Source organism: Natrix helvetica, assembly GCF_964273705.1.
Source record: "Natrix helvetica genome assembly, chromosome: 7".
Taxonomy (NCBI): Eukaryota; Metazoa; Chordata; class Lepidosauria; order Squamata; family Natricidae; genus Natrix; species Natrix helvetica.
Window position 1 is genome coordinate 4,355,341 of NC_138558.1, and position 25,569 is coordinate 4,380,909.

Genomic DNA, 25,569 nt, shown 5'->3' on the forward strand with positions numbered 1-25,569 from the left:
CTGAGAGAAATCAAAACAAAGCAGAGGCTTGACTGCGAACAGATCTTGCCTAACGGTGCTCTTAATAAATGAGTGGTTTTGTATTGGAAATACCAACGGTAACAAGCGTCCCACATAAACGGTGTAGTAAAAGAATAGTCCTTAAGTTATTCCTCCAAATTCGATGGCCCTTGTACGGCCTTGTCCGTCCCTCTGCATTAACAGGAAAAACATCTTTGGGGCTATAAGTTTAGAAGGCCAGAACGGAAACTAAATGCTTAGGGCAAACACGTGTCCATCCTTTGACAAAAATAAAATAAAAATTAAAATAGAATTGAATTGAATGGAACAGTGCAGAGCAGAATAGGAATAGAATAGAATAGAATTATTTATTGGCCAAGCGTGATTGGACACACAAGGGATTGGTCTTTGGTGCAGATGCTCTCTGTACATAAAAGACAAGATACATTCGTCACGAATCATAAGCTACAGCACTTAAATGATAGTCATAGGGTACAAATAAGCAATCAGGAAACGATAGAATGTAGAATAGAAATATAGAATAGAATAGAAATATAGAATAGAATAAAAATATAGAATGAAATGGAATGGAATAGAAAATATGGAATGGAAAATAGAAGAAGAGAATATAATAGATTTTTTTTTAATTGGCTGTGATTGGACACACAAGGAATTAGTCTTTGGTGTATATACGTTCTCAGTGCAACTAAGAATGCATAAAGTATACAGCTAGTAATTAAAAATAATAAACGATGAACTGCAGAATTTTAACAAGTGGCGCGGTGGCCAAGAGGTGGAACTCCCTGCCTCACAATCCGGAGGCTTATGAGTTTGATCCTAGGTAGAGGCAGATATTTCTCTCTCTCTGGACACGATAATTTATCTGCTGAATATAACTCCGCATTGGCGACAGGAAGGGCATCCGGCCATTAAAACACACTGCATGCTCCATTCAGTTCCCCAGAATCCACCCCACAAGGGATGATGGGGTCGTTAAAAGATGAGGGCGATGATGTAGGCAATTTAACGTCGCCTTCATTGTTCAGAAGATCTCAAATTCACAAAGGATGTTATGTCAACAAGATGTCACAGGGAAAAGCTCCAGTTCAGGAGTGAATCTCCCAAAAGCACACAAACATTTATTTATTTATTTATATTTCATTTATATACTTATATTTCATGTTTCTAGGCCGCCTGTCTTCCTCAAGAAAAGGGCGCTCTCTTTTTTTTTTCATTTCTTTTTCTGAAGTTTTCCCGTTAGGATCCCAGCCTGATAAAATTGAAAAATACAGACTTGTGATCAACAGAACTTACTGTATTGCTGCATTTTCAACTTTCAAAGAAAAGTAAAAATGTTTTTTTTTTAAAAAAAAATCCTGGGCTGATTAACCTTCTCCAGTTGGAAACAAAATATAAAAGCCAATCACAGCACATGGACTGAACAATGTAGATTATACACCTGTGATGGCGAACCTATGACACGCCTGCCGCAGGTGGCACGTGGAGCCATTTGCCCTGTCGGCTCCAATGCTCATGCACGCACTGGCCACCTGACTTCGGCCTTTTGAGACCGTTTTCCGCCCTCCGGAGGCTTCCTTGCCTAAGGGCAAACCGGAAGTTCAGGAACGGACTTCCAGTTTGCTCGTAGGGACGGTTTTAGCCCTCAGGAGCCTTCAGAAGGCCTCCCTGAAGTCTCCGGAGGGCAAAAAATGACCCTATGAGCAAACTGGAAGTGACTTCCGGAGCGTTCAGGGACCTTCAGGAGCTTCGCTGAAGGCTCCGGAGGGCTAAAACCGGCCCTACAAGCAACCCGGAAGTCATTTCCGGTTTGCTCGTAGGACCGTTTTTCACCCTCCGGACCTTCAGGAGGATTCTCTGATGGCTCCGGAGGGCAAAAACCGGCCTTACAAGCAAACCAGAAGTTACATCCAGTTTGTTCGTAGGGCCGTTTTTCGCCCTCCGGATCAGGGAAGGCTCTGGAGGTCGAAAATTGACACTACGGACGAACTGGAAGTCACCATTCTCGAACTTCCGGGTTCCCCATATGTCCGTTTTTCACCCTCCGGAGGCTTCAATTCATATACAGACAGTCCTCGATTTACAACAATTCTTTTAGTGAGCGTTCCAAGTTACAACAGCTCTGAAAAAAGTGACTTACGACCATTTTTCACACTTGCAACCCTTGCAACCTCCCCTTGGTCACTTGATCAAAATTCAGGTGCATGGCAACTGACTCAGATTTATGGCGGTTGCTGTGTCCCAGTGTCACGTGAAGAAGCGTGTTCCTAACTTAATCACGCCTGTGATTCTCTTAACAACTGTGGCAAGAAAGGTCGTTAAAGGGGGCAAAATGTACTTAAGAAATGTCTCGCTGAGCAACGGAAATGTTGGGCTCAATTGTGGTCATAAGTCAAGGATTACCTGTGCTGGTCACTTTATAACAGCTACTCTTCACATTCTTGCCTTTATCAGCCTGTATTCTGTAATCCTGTCATCGTGCCTCGGCTTACTCTATTTAGGAAGACCAGAGTTGCTCTTGGTTTACTCTGCAGAAACATTGAATTATCTGTTCTGACCCAAGAGCCTGAAGCAAACTCCTCGTCCCAACTTTTATTAATTGACTGTGAATTCTGCTCATTCGCATCCAGCAAAGTCTTTCGAGGGAGGATTTACAGTCACAGACCTTATCCGGCTTGGAGACCTGCCAGGCCGATCTCTGCAGAACTTGGCCAGGAGTCTCGGAGAGTCACGAACCAATGAAGCGAACTAATTGTCTCCTGCAAGCTCCACTCCTCTTTTGCTCTTCTTTTATTTCCTCTGGGAGGGTCCACCACACCAGTGGCCTTACTCCCAAGTCCACCCCTGTTCTTTAGCTGCTCCTTTCGTCTGGCAACTCTGCACATGCGCACACTGGGAACAGGCTCCAGCTGTTCTTCTGCCCCACTGATATCCGACCCCAAAGGCAGCTGAGAATAGTCAGACAGCTCTGGCCCCCTCTCTGCCTCTGACACAGAGCCCTCATCAGAGCCTTCCCCAGACACCAGGACTGGCCCAGGTTCCTCCCCAACCTCCTCACTGTCCGAATCTGCTACCAGCTCAGGTGGCGGGCCACAACATTATCTCTAAACACCCTTACAATTATATTTTTGTGTTTCCCTTTTGGAATATTGTTTATTCTGTCTTCATGCCTTGCTCCTTGGACAACCTATTTCCTCAAACCATGTAATAATGCAAAGAGACTGTTTCATTGAAGGCCATCCCGCAATCCATCTTGCCAAAGATGTACCGAGAAGCTCTCCTACAATGGATCTTTTCATCCAGTAGCACGATCTTCTCCAGAAGAATCCAATGTTTTGGCCCAAAGGTGCTTTTCCAAATATCAAGTGGATTTACTTGTTTGTTTGTTTTTCTTCCTGGAAAATGTTTCGCTTCTCATCCAAGAAGCTTCTTCAGAACTTCGATGAGAAGCGAACCGTTTTTCTGAGGAAAAGAAAGTCCAGCCGAAAAGAAAGGAACTTTGGGGGACAACCACGGATGGATGATGGAGGATCTCATCTAGACAAAATCCAATGGCTTACCAGTAAGTGCTTCACCCCTTTATCACTTGGGACTTCTGGAAATGGGCAGCCTCCTCCATCACAAAGTTTGCTCTCTTCAGAGACCTGGAAACATGGGGAACTCATCAAATTTGCAGATGACACCAAGCTGGCAGGAATAGCCAACACTCCAGAAGACAGGCTTAAGATACAGAAGGATCTTGACAGATTTGAACATTGGGCACTATCTAATAAAATGAAATTCAATGGTGAAAAGAGTAAGGTTCTACATTTAGGCAACAAAAATGAAATGCACAGGTGCAGCATAGGTGGTACTTTGCTCAACAGTAGTAACTGTGAAAGGGATCTTGGAGTCCTAGTGGACAACCATTTAAATATGAGCCAGCCGTGTGCAGCAGCTGCCAAAAAAGCCAACACAGTTCTAGGCTGCATAAACAGAGGGATAGAATCAAGATCACGTGAAGTGTTAATACCACTTTATAAGGCCTTGGTAAGGCCACACTTGGAATATGGCATTCAGTTTTGGTCGCCACGATGTAGAAAAGATGTGGAGACTCTAGAAAGAGTGCAGAGAAGAGCAACAAAGAGGACTAGGGGACTGGAGACTAAAACATATGAAGAACGGTTGCAGGAACTGGGTATGTCTAGTTTAATAGAAAGAAGGACTAGGGGAGACATGATAGCAGTCTTCCAATATCTCAGGGGTTGCCACAAAGAAGAGGGAGTGAAGCTATTCTCCAAAGCACCTGAGGGCAGAACAAGAAGCAATGGGTGGAAACTAATCAAGGAGAGAAGCAACTTAGAACTGAGGAGAAACTTCCTGACAGTCAGAACAATCAATCAGTGGAACAGAAATTGCCTCCAGAAGTTGTGAATGCCCCAACACTGGAAGTCTTTAAGAAGATGTTGGATAGCCATTTGTCTGGAACGGTATAGGGTTTCCTGCCTAGGCAGGGGGTTGGACTAGAAGACCTCCAAGGTCCCTTCCAACTCTGCTATTGTAATTGTAATTGAAATTGAAATGAGGCGAGGGAAGAGAAAAGGGCAGATTAACAGAGTTCGAAGGGACCTTGTAGGTCATCTAGTCCAGTCCCCCCCCCCCCAACCCTACACCACTGATGGCAAACCTTTGCATGCCTGTTTTTTGAGCGGTTTTTTGGAGATTTTTCAGGCTGTTTTGGGGTTGTTTTCCGGCTGTTTTCCGGCACCTGCAAAGGCCGGAAACCAGAAGAGCAGCTGGCACCAGCGCACATGCCCACAGAGAGGGCTCTGGATGCCACCTCTGACATGTGTGCCATAAGTTTGCCCTCACGGCCCTCCACCATTTCTGACAGACGGCAGTCCAGTCTCTTCTTGAAAGCCTCCAGTGGTGAAGCTCCCACAACTTCCGAAGGCAACTTCTATTCCACGGGTTGATTGCTCTCACGGTCAGGAAATTCCTCCTTAGTTCTAGGTTGAATCTCTCCTTCGGGGCTTTGGAGAATAACTTGACCCCCTCCTCTCTGGGGCAGTCCTTCAAATATTGGAAGTCTGCTACCAAGTCTCCCTTGGTCCTTCTCTTTCCTAGACTGGCCATGCCCAGCTCCTGCAACCATTCGTCATATGTTTCATCCTCCAGTCCCCTCATCATCTTGGTTACAAATTAACAGAGTTGGAAGGGACCTTGTAGGTCATCTAGTCCAACCCCCCCTATTCAAGCAAGAGACTGTTTCTGACAGATGGCAGTCTGATCTCTTCTTGAAAGCCTCCAGGGATGAAGCTCCCACAACTTCCGAAAGCAACTTCTGTTCCATGGGTGGATTGCTCTCACTGTCAGGAAATTCCTCCTTATTTCTAGGTTGAATCTTTCCTTCGGGTGCTTTGGAGAATAACGTGACCTCCTCCTCTCTGGGGCAGCCCCTCAAATATTGGAAGGCTGCTATCCTGTCTCCCCTGATCCTTCTCTTCACTAGACTAGCCATGCCCAGTTCCTGCAACTGTTCATTGTATGTTTTACCCTCCAGTCCCCTAATCATCTTGGTTACTCTTCTCCCCACTCTTTCTAGAATCTCAACATCTTTTTTATAGTGTGGTGACCAAAACTAAAACAGTAGATTCAGGTCTGCCTTCCCTGAGCTGGCAGCTAACCAAAGTCTTGGTCCACAGCTTCTGTCCTCTTTGACTAGCTGGCTACCTGGCTACCTATCATCCGTTTAATGCATCTGGGATGAGCAATGTGGACAGGGGATCGAGGCTAGCGTTGACGTACCTCCAAGCTTTCAGGGAATGCAATTGATCGCTTCCCTCCGGGCTTCCAGCCGTGGGTCCAGTGCTGAGCTCTTGCCAGCTGCACGCTGATAGAAAAAACGATGCAGAAGGAGACCAAGAGGGATCTTTTATACGCCATGATGTGGTCTTCAACCCTGCTATCTCTGCGGAATCTGGAAGGATGGGGAAGAATGGAAATGAGGAAATCTTTATTGGCAGGTCTCAAGCCAGTCCTATTAAAAGATGTGGGAGGTTAGCACCCACTCCTCTCCTAGGAGAATGAAATATTCTAGGAAATATCAAAAAAGGCAGAGTATTATATTTCCCTGGATGAGAAATGTAGAAGCAGACTCACTCTGAATAGCCCCCCGCCCACCCTCCTCAACAGCCCACAGCAGTTGTCAGCACTTAAGAGATGAAGAGATAGATAGCTCTATTCATAAGCAAACGCCCTCCCCCAAGATCCAACAAAGGTAGGATTAGCCCTCTACCCATCTAGCAACAGAACTCACCACCTGGCACCTGAGGAGATTACATCACCCAGCAAGGCTCAACCAAGCTTGGGACTCAAGACACTACCAAGTTGGACTTCCGGTTCCGGCGGCTGACGGTGACGGGCAAGTCCCTTGCCCGCTCCCGCTCCCCGGTGGGCTTCCCCGCTTTTGGGGGGCACAGGACGCCCCGGAGAGGCGTCCTGCCGAAGGAGCGGCTTCGCGGAGGACCCTAGCATCGGCGGCGGCTGGTGGGGGCTTCTCCGCTTCGCTCCAGGCATCGAGGAGCAGTCTCGGAGGGCGCCCGTGCGTCTCGCTTAAGGCTGATCGGACGATGTAAAATTGAAGGAAGCAGCGGCGGTGTGGTGAGGTGCTTCCTCTCTTCATTCCCTTTTTCTTGATTTGATGGACTTTTCAGCAATTTAAAACGTTAAACTCTCGGATTTCTTTGGAGGTGCGGCTGGAGGGAGGGGGATTTCCCCCCCCCTTGGACAAGCAGCTTGGAAAAATTCTGCTTTCGCCCTCAGGGGAAGGAGGAGGGGGGAGAGCCAACCAATGATGCCTTACCCCTGTAAAAGTGATTTTCACTGGATTTAGCTCCATAATTTATTGATGACCTGAGAACTTTGTGAAATTTTAAAACTTTACTATGTCTCTGAGCCCAAAGCTGGCAGGGCAAGATGGCACACTTCCGTTGTCTTCATGAACTGTGAAACCTGACTCCACCTTTAAAATTCAGGCTTCCGGTCTTTGTCTCCGTGTCACCCAGAAGAATCTCTTGTGGATTGTTATTTTCTTGAACTCTCTGGGGGAAAAATTCCTCTCTATTGCCAGATTGACTAAAGAAACTCCCCTCTGCCTGGATCTTCTGCCTCCTGGACTCATCTGTCTGCTCTACTTCTCCAGCTGTCCATTCTCTATACTGACTGATCTCTCTACTTTATAAACTATGTCTCCAAAAAGACCACCTCCTGGAAAACCTGGCTTTGCTACCTCTGCCCCGACATCTGCAACATCCAGTCCTGCCACACAGTCAAAGATCACAGAACTGATGCAACCTAAGAGCACAGAGATGGATTTGCAACAAATGCTTCAGCAACTTATACAGGGCCAGGAAGAAATTAAGAAACAATTAAAGGAAATGAAGGAAGAAATTAAAGAGAATCAAGTCCAAATCTATAAGAACTCACAGAGACTGGACCTTGTGGAGGGTGGGGTGGCGGAGGTGAGGGGGGGTAGAGGCAGTGCAGAAGGGAAACAAAGAACTTGATATCCAGCAAATGAAAACAGAATTTGAGAGAATGTCCTTTTATCTTAGATTTCAAAATGTTATAGAAGCAGATGGGGAAAATATAAGGGACATTATGACTAACATTCTAGCTGAATACATACATAAAGAAAAACAACAGATGGAATGGGAGATAGATCTGGTTTACAGAGTGAATTCAGCTTATGCCAGAACACACAATGTACCCAGGGAGATCCATATTAAATTCCTTAGAAAAAGCACAAGAGACGAAATTCTGGGTGTACAAAGGGGGCAAGCATTGACATACCACGACAGGGAAATAACCATCTTGAAGCAGATCCCCCAAAAAATTAGGGAAAAAAGGAAAAATTATTCACAATTGGCAAATAAATTATACCAGAAGGGGGTGTGGTTTAGATGGTTGATGCCTGAAGGTATGCTGATATTCTGGGAGGAGACAAGAATTAGAATCAACACACCCATAGAGGCACAGGCCTTTATGGAAAAAAACAAAGCAAACCTAGAAAAAACAGAAGATTCTACAACGGTTATGCAGGACACGGGAGGGGCCGGAGCTCTGCCAGCGGGGGGAGAAGGGGCAATACCAAGAAAGCTCAGATCACAAAAATGAATAAGAAAACCACATGGTTATAAACAGACCGAAAGTAGTAATGAAATTATATGTAGATTATATATTACAATATATAAACTGATTGAAAATATTTTTAGAATTAATATGCTGATTTTATATGATTATGTACTAATGTTTTATACTCAGATGTATTTTATGAGTTTGGAGGGAGGGGGCGCCTGCCACACTTGCAACTGCCAAAATTTGTATACCCTTCCATTTACCCTTTTCCCTATAAATGTTAAAAAAACCAATAAAATTCGTTGGGGGAAAAAAAAAAGACACTACCAGGTTTACCCCTGCATGGCGCCATGGGAGTCTGACACCAATCAGAATACATTCCTTACACAGGAACAGGAAGCTCCAAGGCCGGGGTCCAAGAGAGGGTATAAAGAAATTGCTGCAAAAATTGCAGACTACAAAAACCATTTGCCCCACTCAGGTGACCCTGAGGACAGAGATAAACCTCCAAGTCACCTCAGCAACCCTCTAAAAGGAGGCAAATGACCAGCTGCCTGCAAGGAATATCAATCCTTCCATTCCCTACCATGCAGTCAGAGCAGAAGAAGCTTCTGGGATGAGAAGCGAAACGTCTTCAAGAGAAAAAAAAACAAGAAAGTCCAGTTGCCTCGTGAAAAAAAGCACCTTTGGGACTCTAATGTTCAGGAGGAAGGTTTGGAGGCAGGAATGGGTGCTGAGGCATCCTTGCTGTTTTCTGGTTGCTTTCTTGCACTAGCATTGATGATGTTCCCTAGTTGGGTCATGAAACGTCTGCAAGAAAACCACCAAGCTCAGAGAGCACCAAGGACCCCACAGTCCTCCTCCTCCTCCAATCCCATTCCCTTGTAGCATTGATGACGTTCCCTAGTTGGATCACGAAATATCTGCAAGGAAACAACCCAGCTCAGAGCACCAAGGAGCCCTCATTCCAACCCTGAGCCTCAAATATTCTCCTTTATTGGTAGTAATCTATACTGCTGGCCCCACAACCATCTTTCTTTTTCTTTCTTTCTTTCTTTCTTTCTTTCTTTCTTTCTTTCTTTTCCTTCCTTCTTTCTTTCTTTCTCTTTCTTTTCCTTCCTTCTTTTTCTTTCCTTCCTTCCTTCTTTCTGCATCTTACTTTCTTTCTCTCTTCCTTTTTCCTTCCTTCTTCCTTCCTCCCTCCTTCCTTCCTTTCTTTCCTCTTTTCTTCCAACCTTTCTTTCTCTTTCTTCCTTCTTCCTTGCCTCATTCCTCCCTTTTTCTTTCCTTCCTTCCTTCTTCCTTTCTTCCTTTCCTCTTTCCTTCCTTCCTTCCTTCTTTCCTTCCTTCTTTCTGTCTCTTTCTTTCACTTTGTTCCTTCATTCTTCCTTCCTTCTTCTTCCTTCCCTCCTTCCTTCCTTCCTTCCTTCTTTCCTTTCTGTATCTTTCTCTTTCTTCCGTCTTTCTCTTGCTTGCTTCCTTCTTCCCTTCTTCCTTTCTTTTCTTCCTTTCTTCCTTCTTTCCTTCCTTGCTTCCTTCCTCTTCCTTCCTCCCTCTCCTTCCTTCTTTTTCTTTCTTTCCTTCCTTCTTTTTCAGAGCATCTACTGCTCACATCAGTTGTTTCAAGAGCCTAGCTGCACCTAAGAAGGGCCTGATTTCTTTCCTTAAAAAAAAAACCCATTTGCTCTGATTTGTTTTCCTAGGGCTGAGGAAACTTTAAACGATGCCAAGCAAAGAATGAAAATTGAGCAAAGAACGATACAAGCAAACAGGCACATTGCCACTCCCTTCTTTCAATAATCCAATCGTCCAATTTTGCAAGGCTACAAGGGCAGTTCGTTTCACTCGTGCCCCCAGGTTCAGCAACCGCCCACGTCTCACTGATTGGGCTGTGCAAAAGCTCTGCACCTTTGCCGTCTTACATTGCCTGCAATTGCAATAATGATATCTGCCCATTTGAACACCCAGTTTCGTATCCCTCCCTTCATCCAAGTTGCTAAGGAGATGCAAACTTCTCAAGAGAAGCTTAGCCCAAATAATTCTGCTCACCTCCGATGAATTCTTAAGTCCTCCTCCTCCGTCCGTAGATCTGGCCGAAGCTCAAGCGCGACGCTGTGGATACTTATAGTCCTTCCTATGTGCCGGGAAAATCATTGGCCACCCAATTTGACGTTAGCTGCATCTTAAACTGGGTGGAAGGTCTTTTGAGTCTCCAGGATGCTTTGCTGAGGTTGTGAAATGCTGGGACTTTTTCAGCAGTCTGTCTTTGGACTCTCTTGAGCTTGCAAAGACTTAATGAAAAAGCCTTATAAAATATTTAGCATCGGTTGGTCTCAGCCGGCAAGTGGCCTACATTAAGCTTGCAAGCTAAGCAAGATTGGCTGTGGATGGGACAATAGCAATAGCGCTTAGAGTTATAGACCGCTTCACGGTGCTTCACAGCCTTCTCTAAGCGGTTTACAGAGTCGGCCTCTTGCCCCCAACAATCTGGGTCCTCATTTTACCCACTTCGGAAGGACGGAAGGCTGAGTCAACCTTGAACTGGTCAGGATCGAACTGCTGGCAGTCAGCAGAATTAGCCTGCAATATTGCATTCTAACCACTGCGTCACCAGGAAGGAGAATGAGAAAGGGAAATCCACATTCTATTCTGTTCTGTTCCATTCAACTGCATTCTATTCTACATTCTAGTCTAATCTAGTCTGCTAGTAGAAAGTCAGGAACAAAATATTGGCTTAGCAGGCCGCCTCTAAAAGAGAGCACCTAGTTGCATAGAGATGCCTAGAGAGAATCTTTGAGGGATTTGAGTGAGCCAAAACAAGGACTAGTGGGTGACATGATAGCAATCTTCCAATATCTGAGGGGCTGCCACAAAGAAGAGCGGGGGGGGGGGGGTTCCCACCTATGTGCCAAAGCACCTTAATAATATTGTATATTGGATTTTTATTTGTTAATGGTTTTAATTTGTCTTAATGTTTTAATCTATTACCTCCTCCGTGCATGTATGTCTTTGTATATATGTATGTTTATATATGTCTTGGTGTACGCCGCCCCGAGTCCTGCCCGGAAAGGGAGCGGCTAATAAATCCAAATTTATTATTATTATTATTATTATAACAAGAAGATCAATTATTCAGTGGAACTACCTGCCACCAGAGTTGTGGGTGCTCCATCACTGGAGGTTTTTAAGAAAAGATTGGACAACTATATGTCTGAAATGGTAGACGGTTTCCTGTCTGCTCAGGAGGTTGGACTAGAAGACCTCCAAGGTCCCTTCCAACTCTGTTACTCTGTTCATTTGTGTCTGTTCCTTTGTGTCAGAAGAAATCTAGCAGAAATAATGGGATCGGGGAAGGAAGGGTACCAGTTAGGAGAAACTGAGCGGAGCTAATGGGTGGGACAGAGAAGGCAAGGGACCAGCCAGAGAAATCGAGTGGAGCTAATGGGGGGGTGAGGTAAGACTGGGGCTAGTAGCAAAGCTAATGGGGCAGGGAAGGCAAGAGGCTAGCGAGGAGAAGTTATTGGCCAAATCTGGATCTCGGCTTGTGCCCAGGCACGCACTATTAAGCAATCCAGGACAGGAAGATCATTTCATTAAGATTTACTGGGAACGTTGCAGCTCAAAAGCATTCTGTTGTTGGAAGAAATGTCCTTCTGGGTTCAGTCCCAAGTGGGGGGAAAAAAGACACTGGAAACATGGAGGCTTCTTGGAAAGATGGTTTAATGGTGGACAGGACCATATGGCTTGAAAAGGGGGATCACAGGCTTCCAGATGTTGGGTGAAGAAAAAGAGAGAAAGAAGGGGGCTTGCTGGGTTTTTATGCTCTGTTCGGCCCCACCTCTCTGTTTCCTGTTTCTGTGTAAGAAATGTATTATGATTGGTTGTCAGACTCCCATGCTTCTTCCCAGACGTTCTACTCCCCCTCCCTACCTGAAAAGAACTCTGTTACAACTGCCACTTGCCTCACATTCCATTACCTCAGTTCAAACTGGCAGGCGTTCCACTCCTTTGCTCAGAAGTGATCTGAGTGCCTACTCCTTCCTATGGAACTGCTTCCGGACTCAAGGCATGATATTCCCTTATGTGTTTCAATCACCGACCACCACTGAGGCAACGGATTGAACCGGATTTCTCCTGCATTGCCCAATCTCATAGTTTCATTGTGAAGCCCGGATATCCAGCTAGTATTTAGTATTTAAAGAGAATGGGGACCACCCTGCTGACTGTCTTGCAATCCAGGACTGAGCTGAAAATATTCTTTGACTTTGCAATTATCAACCTGGGTCTTGCTTAAGTGCCCAATATTAAAACCAGAGACGCCAAGTGCCAAAGGCCACAATTTCCAGACAATTAGCTGATTTGAAACAGGAGTGGACAGATTATTAAATCCAACCTTGCAAATATTATTAAGTGTTTCCAGATCTTGTCCAGGGCTGAGAAATCTGCAAACAGGTTGATTGACTCTGATGAAGGTCGAACAAGGAAAGAAACTAAACAGAATTTCAACCCCAGATAGATGACCCCGGTTAATAGTTGGTATTACTCATTGATATTCATTCCTGGATTGGAGGAAGGGATTTTGAAATGGGACCATCGGGTTAGAAGGGACCTTGGAGGTCTTCTAGTCCAACCCTCCACTCAAGCAGCAGACCTTTCTATGCCATTCTGGGTAAAATGGTTGTCCCAATCTTTTTTTGAAAACATCCAGTGGTGGAGCATTCACAACTTCCGGAGTGAAACCGTTCCATTGTCAGGAATTTTGTTTCCATAGTTCTAGGTTTCTTCTCTCCTTGAATAATTTCCACCTGTGACTTCTTTTCCTGCCTTCAGGTGCTTTGGAGAATAGGTTGAACACACACACACACACACACACACACACACACCATTCTCTGTGACAGCCCCTCAAATATTGGAAGACTGCTATCATGCCCCATCTCACCCTTCTCTTGTAGGTTAGACATAACTTCTTCCCTCAACTTTTCATCGTAGAGTTTAGTATTCAGAGCACTCGTGCTAGGACAGTGAAGGCCAACCTTTTTGTTGTTGTTGAGTGCCAAAAATGCGAAAGCATGCTTGCCTCCATAATGCGAAGTGTTGCCCCACATGCGCAAGCATGCACAACCCCCCCCCCCACGCTCCTCCACATGAGCGCTGCATTGCTCGGGTCCAAGCTGAGCTTGGTATTTCCTCCAGGGGGCCGGGGGAGACCATTTTCACCCTCCCCCAGGCTCCAGAAAAGCTTCCAGAGCCTGGGGAGGGCGGAAAACAGGCCCAATGGCCAACAAACTTCTGGTAGACCCACTGGGTCTGTTTTTTGAACATCCGGTTGGCCCGTTGGGCTTCTTTTTCGCCCTCCCCAGGCTCTGGAGGATTTTCTAAAGCCTCGGGAGGGCAAAAACTGCATTCCTCAGCCCTCCGGCAGGCCGAAAATCAGCTGGCCAGAGCACTGGAGCTGATGGCTAGCGTGTCAGTAGATACGGCTCCGCGTGCCGCCGGTGGCACACATGTAAGGTGACCAACCGTCCTCCTTTAGGGAGGACAGTCCTTCTTTTGTAAGATCTGTCCTCCCTCGAAAAGTGTCCTCCTACATGTCCTCCTTTTTGATATTTGAAGGCTAATCTGTTGCGCGTTATGTGATGTATTTTATTAAACAGTTTTAATGGTGTTTTTTTTACTTCATCGCAAGTATATTGAACAGATATTGAATCTTGTGTTGAATTTTTATCTAAAGAAATGCTAGACATTAAAATAGACAACAATTGTCTCTTTGAAGAAATTAGAAGACTGAATGTATATTTAAATTCTGAAAAATGAATACAATGGGAAAATCAACATGTTGAAATTGATAAAAGATGGGTGGATATTTTCAGCCATTTCAAAAATGAACATATTCCATGTGAACATTTATTTATACTTGTTCAATTTACGTTGTGCTGCCCTGGAACTAATGCAGCAGTTGAAAGAGTTTTTTTCAATTGCCAATGATTTTTCGACAAGTGAGAAATCGAGATTGAATGTTGATACTCTAGCTGCAGCACTTGCCGTAAAATTCAATATGAAGGATATTTCTTGTTCAGATATTTCCAATATATTGTTAGAAGATGATACATTGACAAAAAATATTAATTCAATGGAAAAGTACGCATTTAAATAATAATTAACAGGCATGTAAGCATAATTACAATATAAAATGTTGCAAATGTTTTTATTATGCATATATCATATTTTAGTGCATTATTGTTGCAATGAATAAAATATTTCTTTTATTTACGATATATTTTTTCCAATTTATTTGTCCTCCTTTTCATTGTAAGAAAGTTGGTCACCTTAGCATTTTGGACAATAGAACGTGTTTTGTCCTCCTTTTCATTGTAAAAAAGTTGGTCACCTTAACACATGCCATAGGTTCGCCATCACGGTTCTAGGGCCTCAGCCTCTGTTGTGTATCTGGACATAGTATTCTGAGAGTGCCTTCACTGGTGTGCTACGCAGTGCTATTATCACTTCCTGTGACCTTGGAACCATCCTTCTGTTGATGCAGCCTAGGATTGCTTTGGCTTTTTTGGCAGCTGCAGCACACAGCTGGCTGGTGTTGAAGTGATGAAATGCTCCATCCCTGGAGGTTTTTAAGAAGACTTTGGGCATTTGTCCAGAATCATATAGGACATTTTTGAGGCCGTTTTGAGGCCGTTTTCCAGGCCATTTTGAGGCCATTTTCCAGACCATTTTGAGGCCTTGTTCCAGGCCATTTTCTGGGCCATTTTGAGGCAGTTTTCTGGGCCATTTTGAGGCCGTTTTACGGGCCATTTTGAGGCCGTTTTCCAGGCCATTTTGAGGCCATTTTCCAGGCCATTTTGAGGCTGTTTTGCAGGCCATTTTGAGGCTGTTTTGCAGGCCATTTTGAGGCTGTTTTGCAGGCCATTTTGAGGCTGTTTTCTGGGCCATTTTCAGGCAGTTTTTCCAGGCCATTTTGAGGCCGTTTTTCTGGGTTATTTTGAGGCCATTTTCCAGGCCATTTTGAGACTGTTTTCCGGGCCATTTTGAGGCTGTTTTCCAAGCCATTTTGAGGCTGTTTTACGGGCCATTTTGAGGCTGTTTTGCAAGCCATTTTGAGGCTGTTTTCCAGGCCATTTTGAGGCCGTTTTCCAGGTCATTTCCAGGCTTTTTTCCAGACCACAATGGGTTGAAAAAAGCCCATAAAACAGCCTGGAATCAGCCTGAAAACGCCCCCGAAATGGCCTGGTTTTTTGGCCATTTTCCAGGCCATATTTAGGCCATTTTCCAGCGCTCTGGCGCACACGAAGACCTGCTGGCCGGCATGCATGTGCGAGTCAGAAAGCAGAAGAGCAGCTGGCGACGGCCCAGGTGCCTTCAGAGAGCGCTCTGCGTGCCACCTCTGGTACACCTGCCATAGGTTTGCCATCACGGATACAGGATCTCCTGCTCCAGCTGGGGGTTGGATTAGAAGACTTCCAAGGTCTCTTCCAATTCTATTGTTCTATATTCTACGCTTCCCTCCAATCTGGACGTAGCGAGCAAAAGAAAAAGCGAGCGATCAAAACAAGCAGAAAGTCAACACAGTGTAAGATGTCTTGGCATCCACTGATGGTGTCCTTGTTCCTAAAATTGCCCAGAAAATCTCATCCGGATCTCCTCTTGATAGCTAGAGACCTAAATCATGGGTACTACTGTTGAGCCAAATGCTGCCTATTCTATAGCAGTACCTCTAGTATATACTACGTGGTTTTTCTAACATGTTTCTTTTTAGCACCGAACTGTGTCTTATTCGAAAGGCATCACGATGGATTGGAGTCTGCAGCACACATCTCGTGAAGGAGAGAGTTGATATATGAATAGGATCCGGCGTCACAAAAACCTGGGTCTAGAATTCCCAACAAAAGGGTCTTGGAAATTTGGTGCTACCTGCCGTCTGGGTTGGCTTCAAAAATGGGAAGACCGTTTCATGGAAGGTCTGGAGATCGAAGGCTGTTGGACGCCACCTGCCGGGATATTGATGGGTTTCCTGGTGCAGTTGCTTGGCCTCTGGGAGGACCGAGTGCTGGATTCGATAGGGCAGGGGTCCCGTCTAGGAAGATGTTGCTTATTTTCTTCTGCTATGCGCAGAGTTGCCAGACGAAGGGAACAGCTAAAGAACAGGAGTCGACTTGGGAGTAAGGCCACAGGTGGACGATGAATGGCCCCTCCCAGAGGGAATAAAAGAGGAGCGAAAGGGGAGTGGAGTTTGCAGGAGGCAATCAGTTCGCTTCATTGGTTCGTGACTCTCCAAGACTCCTTGCCAACTTTTGCAGATATCGGCCTGGCAGCTCTCCAAGCCAGAGAAGGTCTGTGACTGTAAATCCTCCCTCGAAAGACTTTGCTGAGTGTGAATGAGAATTTACAGTCAATTAATAAAAGAGGTTCTTTGTCGGGACGAGGAGTTTGCTTCATACTCTCGGGAAGCCTCGGGCTTCTAAGTGGTTTCCTCCATTGAGAACTTTTGAAAGGACGAAGAAAACTACCTGGTTGCTCATAACCACTGTGGCAAGAAAATCCGTAAAATGGAGCAAAACTCACTTAACCACTGTCTTTGCTCGTTCCCCAGTGACGTCCATGACTTCTGGAGTCTCGGTCCTCACCCCCTCTTTCCCCCGCTTTGGAGGAAAAATGCACAACCGCAAATTGTCCATATTTGACTGACCTCACGCCTGCGACCTTGGCATATTAGATGAGACCTCTGGCATGGACAGCAATCCCTTGTGCTTTTTAAGAGAGACGGACGACGAGGCTGGTGCCCTGCCTACGCAGACCTCTCAGCAGTATAAATGCTGGTAGCTACCAAGAAGAAACCAGGACGAGGTTTTCTGGACAATTCCGTAAACTAGGCAACTACCAGTAGTTGCCAAGATGTCTTACAGCGTGTTGACTCTCTGCTTATTTTCGCTGCTCGCTTTTTCTTCTGCTTGCTACATCCAGAACTGCCCCATTGGAGGGAAGCGGTCAATTCTGGACATGGAAGTCAGAAAGGTAGGTTCCTGGGATAATTGACCCAGAATTATGGGTACAGAGGTAGTCATGCTTCAGAATTGATGGACTCATGTCTTCCTTGGCTACCTCTGATATCTAAGGCAGTGGTGGGATTCAATTTTTTTTACTACCGGTTCTGTGGGCGTGGCATTGCTTGGTGGGCATGGCAGGGGAAGGATACTGCAAAATCCCCATTCCCTCCGCACTCCAGGGGGAAGGATACTGCAAAATCTCCATTTCCTCTCCACTCCAGGGGGAAGGATACTGCAAAATCCCCATTCCCTCCCCACTCCAGGGGGAAGAATACTGCAAAATCCCCATTCCCTCCCCACTCCAGGGGGAAGGATACTGCAAAATCCCCATTCCCTCCGCACTCCAGGGGAAGGATACTGCAAACTCTCCATTCCCTCCCCACTCCAGGGGGAAGGATACTGCAAACTCTCCATTCCCTCCCCACTCCAGGGGGAAGGATACTGCAAACTCTCCATTCCCTCCCCACTCCAGGGGGAAGGATACTGCAAACTCTCCATTCCCTCCCCACTCCAGGGGAAGGATACTGCAACCTCTCCATTCCCTCCCCACTCCAGGGGAAGGATACTGCAAACTCTCCATTCCCTCCCCACTCCAGGGGGAAGGATACTGCAAACTCTCCATTCCCTCTCCACTCCAGGGGGACGGTTACTGCAAAATCCCCATTCCCTCCCCACTCCAGGGGAAGGATACTGCAAAATCCCCATTCCCTCCCCACTCCAGGGGAAAGATACTGCAAACTCTCCATTCCCTCCCCACTCCAGGGGGAAGGATACTACAAACTCTCCATTCCCTCTCCACTCCAGGGGGAAGGATACTGCAAAATCGCCATTTCCTCCCCACTCCAGGGGAAGGATACTGCAAAATCCCCATTCCCTCCCCACTCCAGGGGAAGGATACTGCAAACTCTCCATTCCCTCCCCACTCCAGGGGGAAGGATACTACAAACTCTCCATTCCCTCTCCACTCCAGGGGGAAGGATACTGCAAAATCGCCATTTCCTCCCCACTCCAGGGGAAGGATACTGCAAAATCCACATTCCCTGCCCACTCTAGGGGGAAGGTTACTGCAAAATCCCCATTCCCTTCCCACTCCAGGAGAAGGATGCTGCAAAATCCCCATTCCCTTCCTGTTCTGCTGGCTGGGGAATTCTGGGAGTTGAAGTCCACAAGTCTTAAAGTTGCCAAGTTTGGACACCCCTGCACTAGTTGGAACCCTGACACATTGGGCTAAGCTATTTAGGTTCTATTTTGATCCTAGCATGGTGGTTTTCTGTAAGCTGCTGCCTGCAAGAGGACAACACACACTAAAAATGTAGTAAATTGTATTTACTAAACATTCGGATCTCCGTGTTTCTTGCTAGTGCATTTCCTGCGGACCAAGGAATAGAGGCCACTGCTTCGGGCCCAACATCTGTTGCGGGGAAGAACTTGGCTGCTTCTTCGGCACAGCAGAAACCTTGCGATGCCAAGAAGAAAATTTTCTCCCTACCCCTTGTGAGTCTGGGAGGAAACCATGCGGGAGCAACGGAGGAACATGTGCTGCCTCCGGCATCTGCTGCAATCACGGTGAGATATTGGAAAACTGCTATCATGTCACCCCTAGTCTAGAATAGAATAGAATAAATTGGAAGGGACCTTGGAGGTCTTCTAGTCCAACCCTCTGATTAGACAGGAAACCCAACACCACTACAGACAAGTGGTTATCCAACCTCTTCTTAAAAACTTCCAGTGTTGGAGCCTTCACAACTTCTGGAGGCAACTTCTGTTCCCCTGATTAATTGTTCTCACTGTCAGGAAATTTCTCCTTAGTTCTAGGTTGCTTCTCTCCTTGATTAGTTTCCACCCATTGGTTCTTGTCCTGCCCTCAGGTGCTTTGGAGAACAGTTTGACTCCCTCTTCTTTGTGGCAGTCCTTGAAGAGTTTGTGATTATAGCCAATCTCAATAAAAGTGATTTTAATCCTTCTGTGAAGTTGATTTCCTTACCTGGTTTACCTGTTGGGCAGAGAACGTTATCTTTGCTGTGCTCTAATATCTAATCTAGCCTGTAATTCTGCAGGTCCCAAAGATACAGCTAATCCTAAATTAAAATTTTCCACTTGAGCTCTGTTGTTGATATATTTGCTTCTTTACCTTTGATTTTGTTTTTGCTTTTCCAGAGGGTTGCATGGTTGATTCCGTATGTGATCAAGAATGAGAAGACTCAAGGAAGAACACTGGAAAAAACAATTTTAGATTATGAACTGGTAGATCATACCGAACTGATGCGACAGATTGTTCTGAAGTGTTTGCTAAAAGCCTGCAATTCATACATTTGTGCAAAATAAAAGTTGAACAGCCATTAAAATCCCAAGTGTGTGTTCTTTAGCTTTCCAATAATCAATAGAGCCCCTTCTTGAAGGAGATGGCCAGTTGAATGAATGAATGAATGAATGAATGAATGAATGAATGAATGAATGAATGAATTTATAGATGTATATTTAAGGGCCAGTTAGCAATAACAATAGCACTTCAACTTTATATACCGCTTCACAGTGCTTTACAGCCCTCGCTAAGCGGTTTACAGAGTCAGCATATGTCCCCAACAATCTGGGTCCTCATTTTACCCACCTTGGAAGGACGGAAGGCTGAGTCAGCCTGGTAAGATTTGAACTGCCAAATTGCAGGCAGCCGTCAGAAGTAGCCTGCAGTACTGCTCTCTAATGTGCCACAGCAGCTCTTAGGCTTGTAAGGAGTGAGAAAATGAAATGTATTTTTTTTTACCAGTTGGGTTTGCTCCAAACAACCCAGGCAAAGTAGAAGCGTGTTAAAAATTCAGATCAAACAATGAAAAATTAGTGCAATTTTAGTCTTTCACAAATAGCCGGTGTTGGATATAATCAAGGTAACAAATACTTACAAAACTAAATTAGAAGTTGCTTATTTGATTGCAAGAAGAAAATATTCCTTACCTTAGGCTTGCAAGACCTACCGTTGGAATATGGGTAGTCCTTGGTTAATGACCACAGCTAAATTTCGATTGCTAAGAAAGTTGCTAAGCAAATTGTCTTCATTTTACCTTTCGTGTCACAGTTGTTAAGAAAATCATTGCAACTCTTAAGTGAATTATGGGTCCTTAAGCAAATCTGTGTCCTTCCAATGGTTGGAAGAAATGTCCACCTGGGTTCAGTTCCAAGTGGGAGAAAAAGACACTGGAAAAAATGGAGGCTGCTTGGAAATATGATTTAATGGTGGACAGGACCACATGGCTTGAGGTCCTGAACAGAAAAGGGGGATCACAGACTTCCAGGTGTTGGATGAAGAAGAAATAGAGGCAGAGATGCTGAAAGATCCTGGTTTTGTGCCCTCTCTGGCCTTTGATCTTGAGCTTGTATTCTGATTGGTTGTCAGATTCCCTTGGGGCCATGCAGGGGCAACTCTCTAGGCTGTGTGTTGAGTCCAAGTTTGGTTGAGCATTGCTTCTTCCCAGGTGCCCTTTGGTGAGATGGGTCAAGGGCTAATACTATCATGCCTTAATGCCATCACCCTCACGAGGAAGGGGGAGATCTTTGTTATGTAGAATAGACTGGCTCAGGTCTTTTAATGGCCCATTGACAAAGGTGGGAACTATTACGAGTGAGTCTATTTCCTGCTTTAAAAAAAAGCATTTTTTTTCCATTTCTGATCCAGGGAAATATAATATTCTGCCTTTTCAATATTTCCCAGGATATTTCATTCTATTCTTTTTTTTAACTTCAGAAACTTTTCAGTTTCCTGTAATTTTTTTTTCAGATTGTTTTTTTTATTTTTAAACATAAAAAAGAACATTAATTTTTTTTCATCCATTACATACAGCATGTCGTTTGCTTACAAGCATTTTTGCATCCATATTTTCATTTACATATACAATCACAGATTTTCCATCTATTATAACTAAATACCTCACTTTCATTGTACAACATATATTCAATTACGATTAATGTTTCTTTCTTTTCAATAAACCTAATTCTCTTACATTCTTGATTGTCTGCTTAATAACAACATACCTTTGTGTAGTCATTATCTCATTCTGGGATATTTTATTCTTCTTGGGGTGGGGGTGTTTAACTTCCTACACATTGACTCAATCACAGGGATATACAGGTAGTCCTCGACTTACAGCAGTTCATTTAGTGACCGTGCGAAGTTACAACGGCCGTGAAAAAGTCACTTACGACCGTTTTTCACACTTGCCACTATTGCAACATTCCCCATGCTCATATGATCGAAATCTGGCAAACGGACTCATACTTATGACAGTTGCAGTGGGGGGGGGGCATGTGATCCCCTTTTGTGACCTTCTGACAAGCAGTCAATACAATAATACAATACAATACAATACAATACAATACAATACAATACAATACAATAGTAGAGTTGGAAGGGACCTTGGAGGTCTTCTAGTCCAACCCCCTGCCTAGGCAGGAAACCCTATACCGTTTCAGACAAATAGCTATCCAACATCTTCTTAAAGACTTCCAGTGTTGGGGCATTCACAACTTCTGGAGGCAAGCTGTTCCACTGATTAATTGTTCTCACTGTCAGGAAATTTCTCCTCAGTTCTAAGTTGCTTCTCTCCTTGATTAGTTTCCACCCATTGCTTCTTGTTCTACCCTCAGGTGCTTTGGAGAATAGTTTGACTCCCTCTTCTTTGTGGCAACCTCTGAGATATTGGAATAATGCTATCATGTCTCCCCTAGTCCTTCTTTCTCTTAAGCTAAACATACCCAGTTCCTGCAACCGTTCTTCATATGTTTTAGTCTCCAGTCCCCTAATCATCTTTGTTGCTCTTCTCTGCACTCTTTCTAGAGTCTCCACATCTTTTTTACATCGTGGCGACCAGAACTGAATGCCATATTCCAAGTGTGGCCTTACCAAGGCATTATAAAGTGGTATTAACACTTCACGTGATCTTGATTCTATCCCTCTGTTGATGCAGCCTAGAACTGTGTTGGCTTTTTTGGCAGCTGCTGCACACTGCTGGCTCATATTTAAATGGTTGTCCACTAGGACTCCAAGATCCCTTTCACAGTTACTACTACTGAGTAAGGTATCACCTATACTGTACCTGTGCATTCTGTTTTTGTTGCCTAAATGTAGAACCTTACTCTTTTCACCATTGAATTTCATTTTATTAGATAGTGCCCAATGTTCAAGTTTGTCAAGATCCTTCTGTATCTTAAGCCTATCTTCTGGAGTGTTGGCTATTCCTGCCAGCTTGGTATCATCTGCAAATTTGATGAGTTCCCCATTTATTCCCTCATCCAAATCATTGATGAAGATGTTGAAGAGTACTGGGCCTAAAACAGAACCTTGGGGTACTCCACTGCATACTTCCCTCCATGTAGATGCAGTTCCATTGAGAACTACACGTTGAGTGCGGTTGGTCAGCCAGTTACCAATCCATCTGGTGGTGATGCTGTCTAACCCACATTCTTCTACTTTATCTAGTAGTAGGTTATGGTCTACCTTATCAAAAGCCTTACTGAAGTCCAAGTAAACTATATCAACGGCATTCCTCTGGTGCACTAATTTTGTCACATTATCAAAGAATGCAATAAGATTAGTCTGGCATGATCTGTTTTTGACAAATCCATGTTGGCTTTTGGCTATTACTTTGTTTGCTTCTAGGTGTTTGCAAATTCGTTGCTTGATTATTTTTTCCAGAATCTTTCCTGGTATTGAGGTTAGGCTGATAGGTCTGTAGTTTCCTGGATCTAATTTTTTCCCTTTTTTGAAGATGGGAACCACATCAGCTCTTTTCCAGTCCTCTGGTAGTTCCCTGGTGTTCCAGGATCTCTGAAAGATATAATTCAGTGGTTCTGAGATCTCGTCTGCTAGTTCCTTCAGAACTCTGGGGTGTAATCCATCCGGTCCTGGTGATTTGAACTCATCTAGGGTAGACAGGTGCTCACTTACCATTTTCTTCCCTATTTCAATTTGTGTTCCTAATTTTGTGGTGCTGCTTTTGATAGGTTGGATTGTTTTATCCCTTTGTGTAAAGACAGATGCAAAACATGAGTTAAATAGTTCTGCTTTCTCCCTGTTGCTTGTTGCCTTCTTGCCACTTTCTCCTAGCAATGGACCAATTGTTTCCTTAACTTTTTTCTTGTTTTTAACATGTTGGAAGAAGCTTTTTTTGTTAATTTTTACTTTTGTGGCAAGCCTTTCTTCATTGTGAGCCTTAGCTTTCCTCACTTCATCTTTACAGGCTCGGGCTATTTGCTGATATTCTGCCTTAGTTATGTCCCCCTCCTTCCACTTTTTATACTTACTTTTTTTGTCTTTCAGTTTGTCAGATAGTTGTTTATGCAGCCATGCTGGTTTCTTTTGGGAGCTGTTGTTTTTCTTCTTCATTGGTATTGTGTTAGACTGGGCTTTTCTAATCTCATTTTTCAAAATTTCCCAAGCTTCTTGAGTTGTTTTCCCCTCGAGGATTCTCATCCATGGAATTTTTCCCAAGCTCTCTCTAAGTTTATTGAAATTAGCTTTCTTAAAGTCCAAGACTCTAGTTTGACTTTGTTCTACTACTTGTGTTTGGATAATGTTGAATTCCAATATTGCATGGTCACTTGCCCCCAGGGTTCCTATGGCTTCAACACCTTCTATCATTTCCTCTCTGTTAGTGAGAATTAAGTCCAGTATGGCTGATCCCCTTGTTTCCTTCTCTACTTTTTGGAAAACAAAGTTGTCTGCTAGGTTTGTTAGGAACCTGTTGGATCTTCCACTTGGTGCAGAGTTTGTTTCCCAGTTGATGTCAGGGTAGTTAAAATCTCCCATTACTATTGTGGTGTGCTTCCTACATACCTTAGTTAGCTGACTAGCAAAAAGTTCATCTTCTTCCTCTGCTTGGTTGGGTGGCCTGTAGTATAGACCTATGGCAATGTCATTTCCCCCACAACCTTTAATATTGACCCAAATGCATTCAAGATAGTTCTCATTATTGTTGTGCTCTATTTCTGTAGAGACATAGTTATTTCTTATATATAGTGCAACTCCACCTCCTCTTTTATTTGGTCTATTTCTTTTAAATAATTTAAATCCTTCTAGCTGTATGTTCCATTTGTCAGTTTCATCCCACCAAGTTTCTGTAATGGCAATAATATCATATCTGCCCTCTTTTACTTGAATTTCTAATTCTCCCTGTTTATTCCTCATACTCTGTGCATTGGTATATAGACATTTGAGTCCATTTTGATTGACCTTGTGTTTACTGTCTACATAACCTGTATTATGCCTGACTGCCCCTATTTTCTTGCCACTTGTGTGATTCATGCACATGGTATGACAATCACTATTACATGCTTGGTTTTGCTTGACAGCAGGAGTGATAATCTTACCCACACACACATCTATGTTACATGCATTTATAACCCTATGAATTTTAGTTTGCTGGGGACAGAGATGTTCTGTATCAATTAATTCTCTGTCCCCGCTCTTCAGTTTAAATGTTTATCAAGAAAATCTGTGAATTTAATGCCAAGTAACTCAGTTCCTTTCTTGGATGGGTGCAACCCATCTCTTTTGTACAGTTTTTCATTGGACCAGCTACAGGCTTCATGACTAATAAAATCAAAGCCTTCCCTTTTACACCACTCCTTTAGCCAAACATTAAACTCTGCTACACGCTGGCCCTTCCCTTTTTGTTCCTTATATACAGGTAAAACCTCTGAAAAGATAAGCCTACAACCTATACTATTAAGTTCATACCCCAAGTTCTGGAAATCATTCTGCACAGAAAGTACATCTTTCTGGGATAGATCATTAGTGCCAAGATGTATAATAGCATCAACGTCACAGTCCTTACTTGCATTCTTGACTATCTTAAGAATACGCCTCTTGTCTCTGCTGGCAGTAGCACCTGGCAGACACCTGACCTCTTTTAAAACCTCCTTATCCTCTCCTAAATTAACATCTCTTACGATTGAATCACCAACCAGAAGGTGACTTCTCTTTTTACATACCTTGATCTTCTTCTGCGACTGATGTGTGATACCTGGTTCCCCTTTTCGCCTTTCCGAAGAAAGTTCTTCGTTTTGGACCACGATCCCCTGCTTATTTGAGTCATCATTATCACAACTGCCTTGACCTATCTCTTTAGTGTCCCCATTAAGGTCAGCAAGGGCACTATATCTGTTTTGCTGGGTCACAGCAAAAGCTTTGGGTTTATGGTTCACAGCTCTCAACCTGCCAATGGGGAAACCAGATTCACTTAATGACTGGGGAAACCAATGGGGAAACCAGATTCACTTAATGACTGGGTCACTAATTTAACAACTATAGTGATTCACTGAGCAACAGTGGCACGAAATGTCCTAAAGTGGGATAAAATTAAATTAACATCTCGCTTAGTAACAGAAA

General features: G+C 44.2%; 2 protein-coding genes across 2 annotated transcripts; one reads left to right on the plus strand and one right to left on the minus strand.

The window, feature by feature from the left end:
- Positions 1–1,075: 1,075 nt before the first annotated feature.
- On the minus strand, positions 1,076–25,296 carry LOC309395689 (progonadoliberin-2-like). The gene is made up of 4 exons (XM_081960157.1): positions 25,173–25,296; positions 5,806–5,977; positions 3,579–3,662; positions 1,076–1,270 (listed from the first exon to the last, which is right to left on the minus strand). Exons 1-4 carry the CDS (start codon positions 25,277–25,279, stop codon positions 1,232–1,234), a joined length of 402 nt encoding a protein of 133 aa, XP_081816283.1. The 5' UTR covers positions 25,280–25,296; the 3' UTR covers positions 1,076–1,231.
- LOC309395516 (neurophysin 1-like) lies at positions 16,984–19,526 on the plus strand. Its single transcript, XM_081959835.1, has 3 exons — positions 16,984–17,160; positions 18,554–18,758; positions 19,350–19,526. The coding sequence occupies exons 1-3, from the start codon at positions 17,041–17,043 to the stop codon at positions 19,385–19,387; spliced, it is 363 nt and encodes a 120-aa protein (XP_081815961.1). The 5' UTR covers positions 16,984–17,040; the 3' UTR covers positions 19,388–19,526.
- Positions 25,297–25,569: the final 273 nt, after the last annotated feature.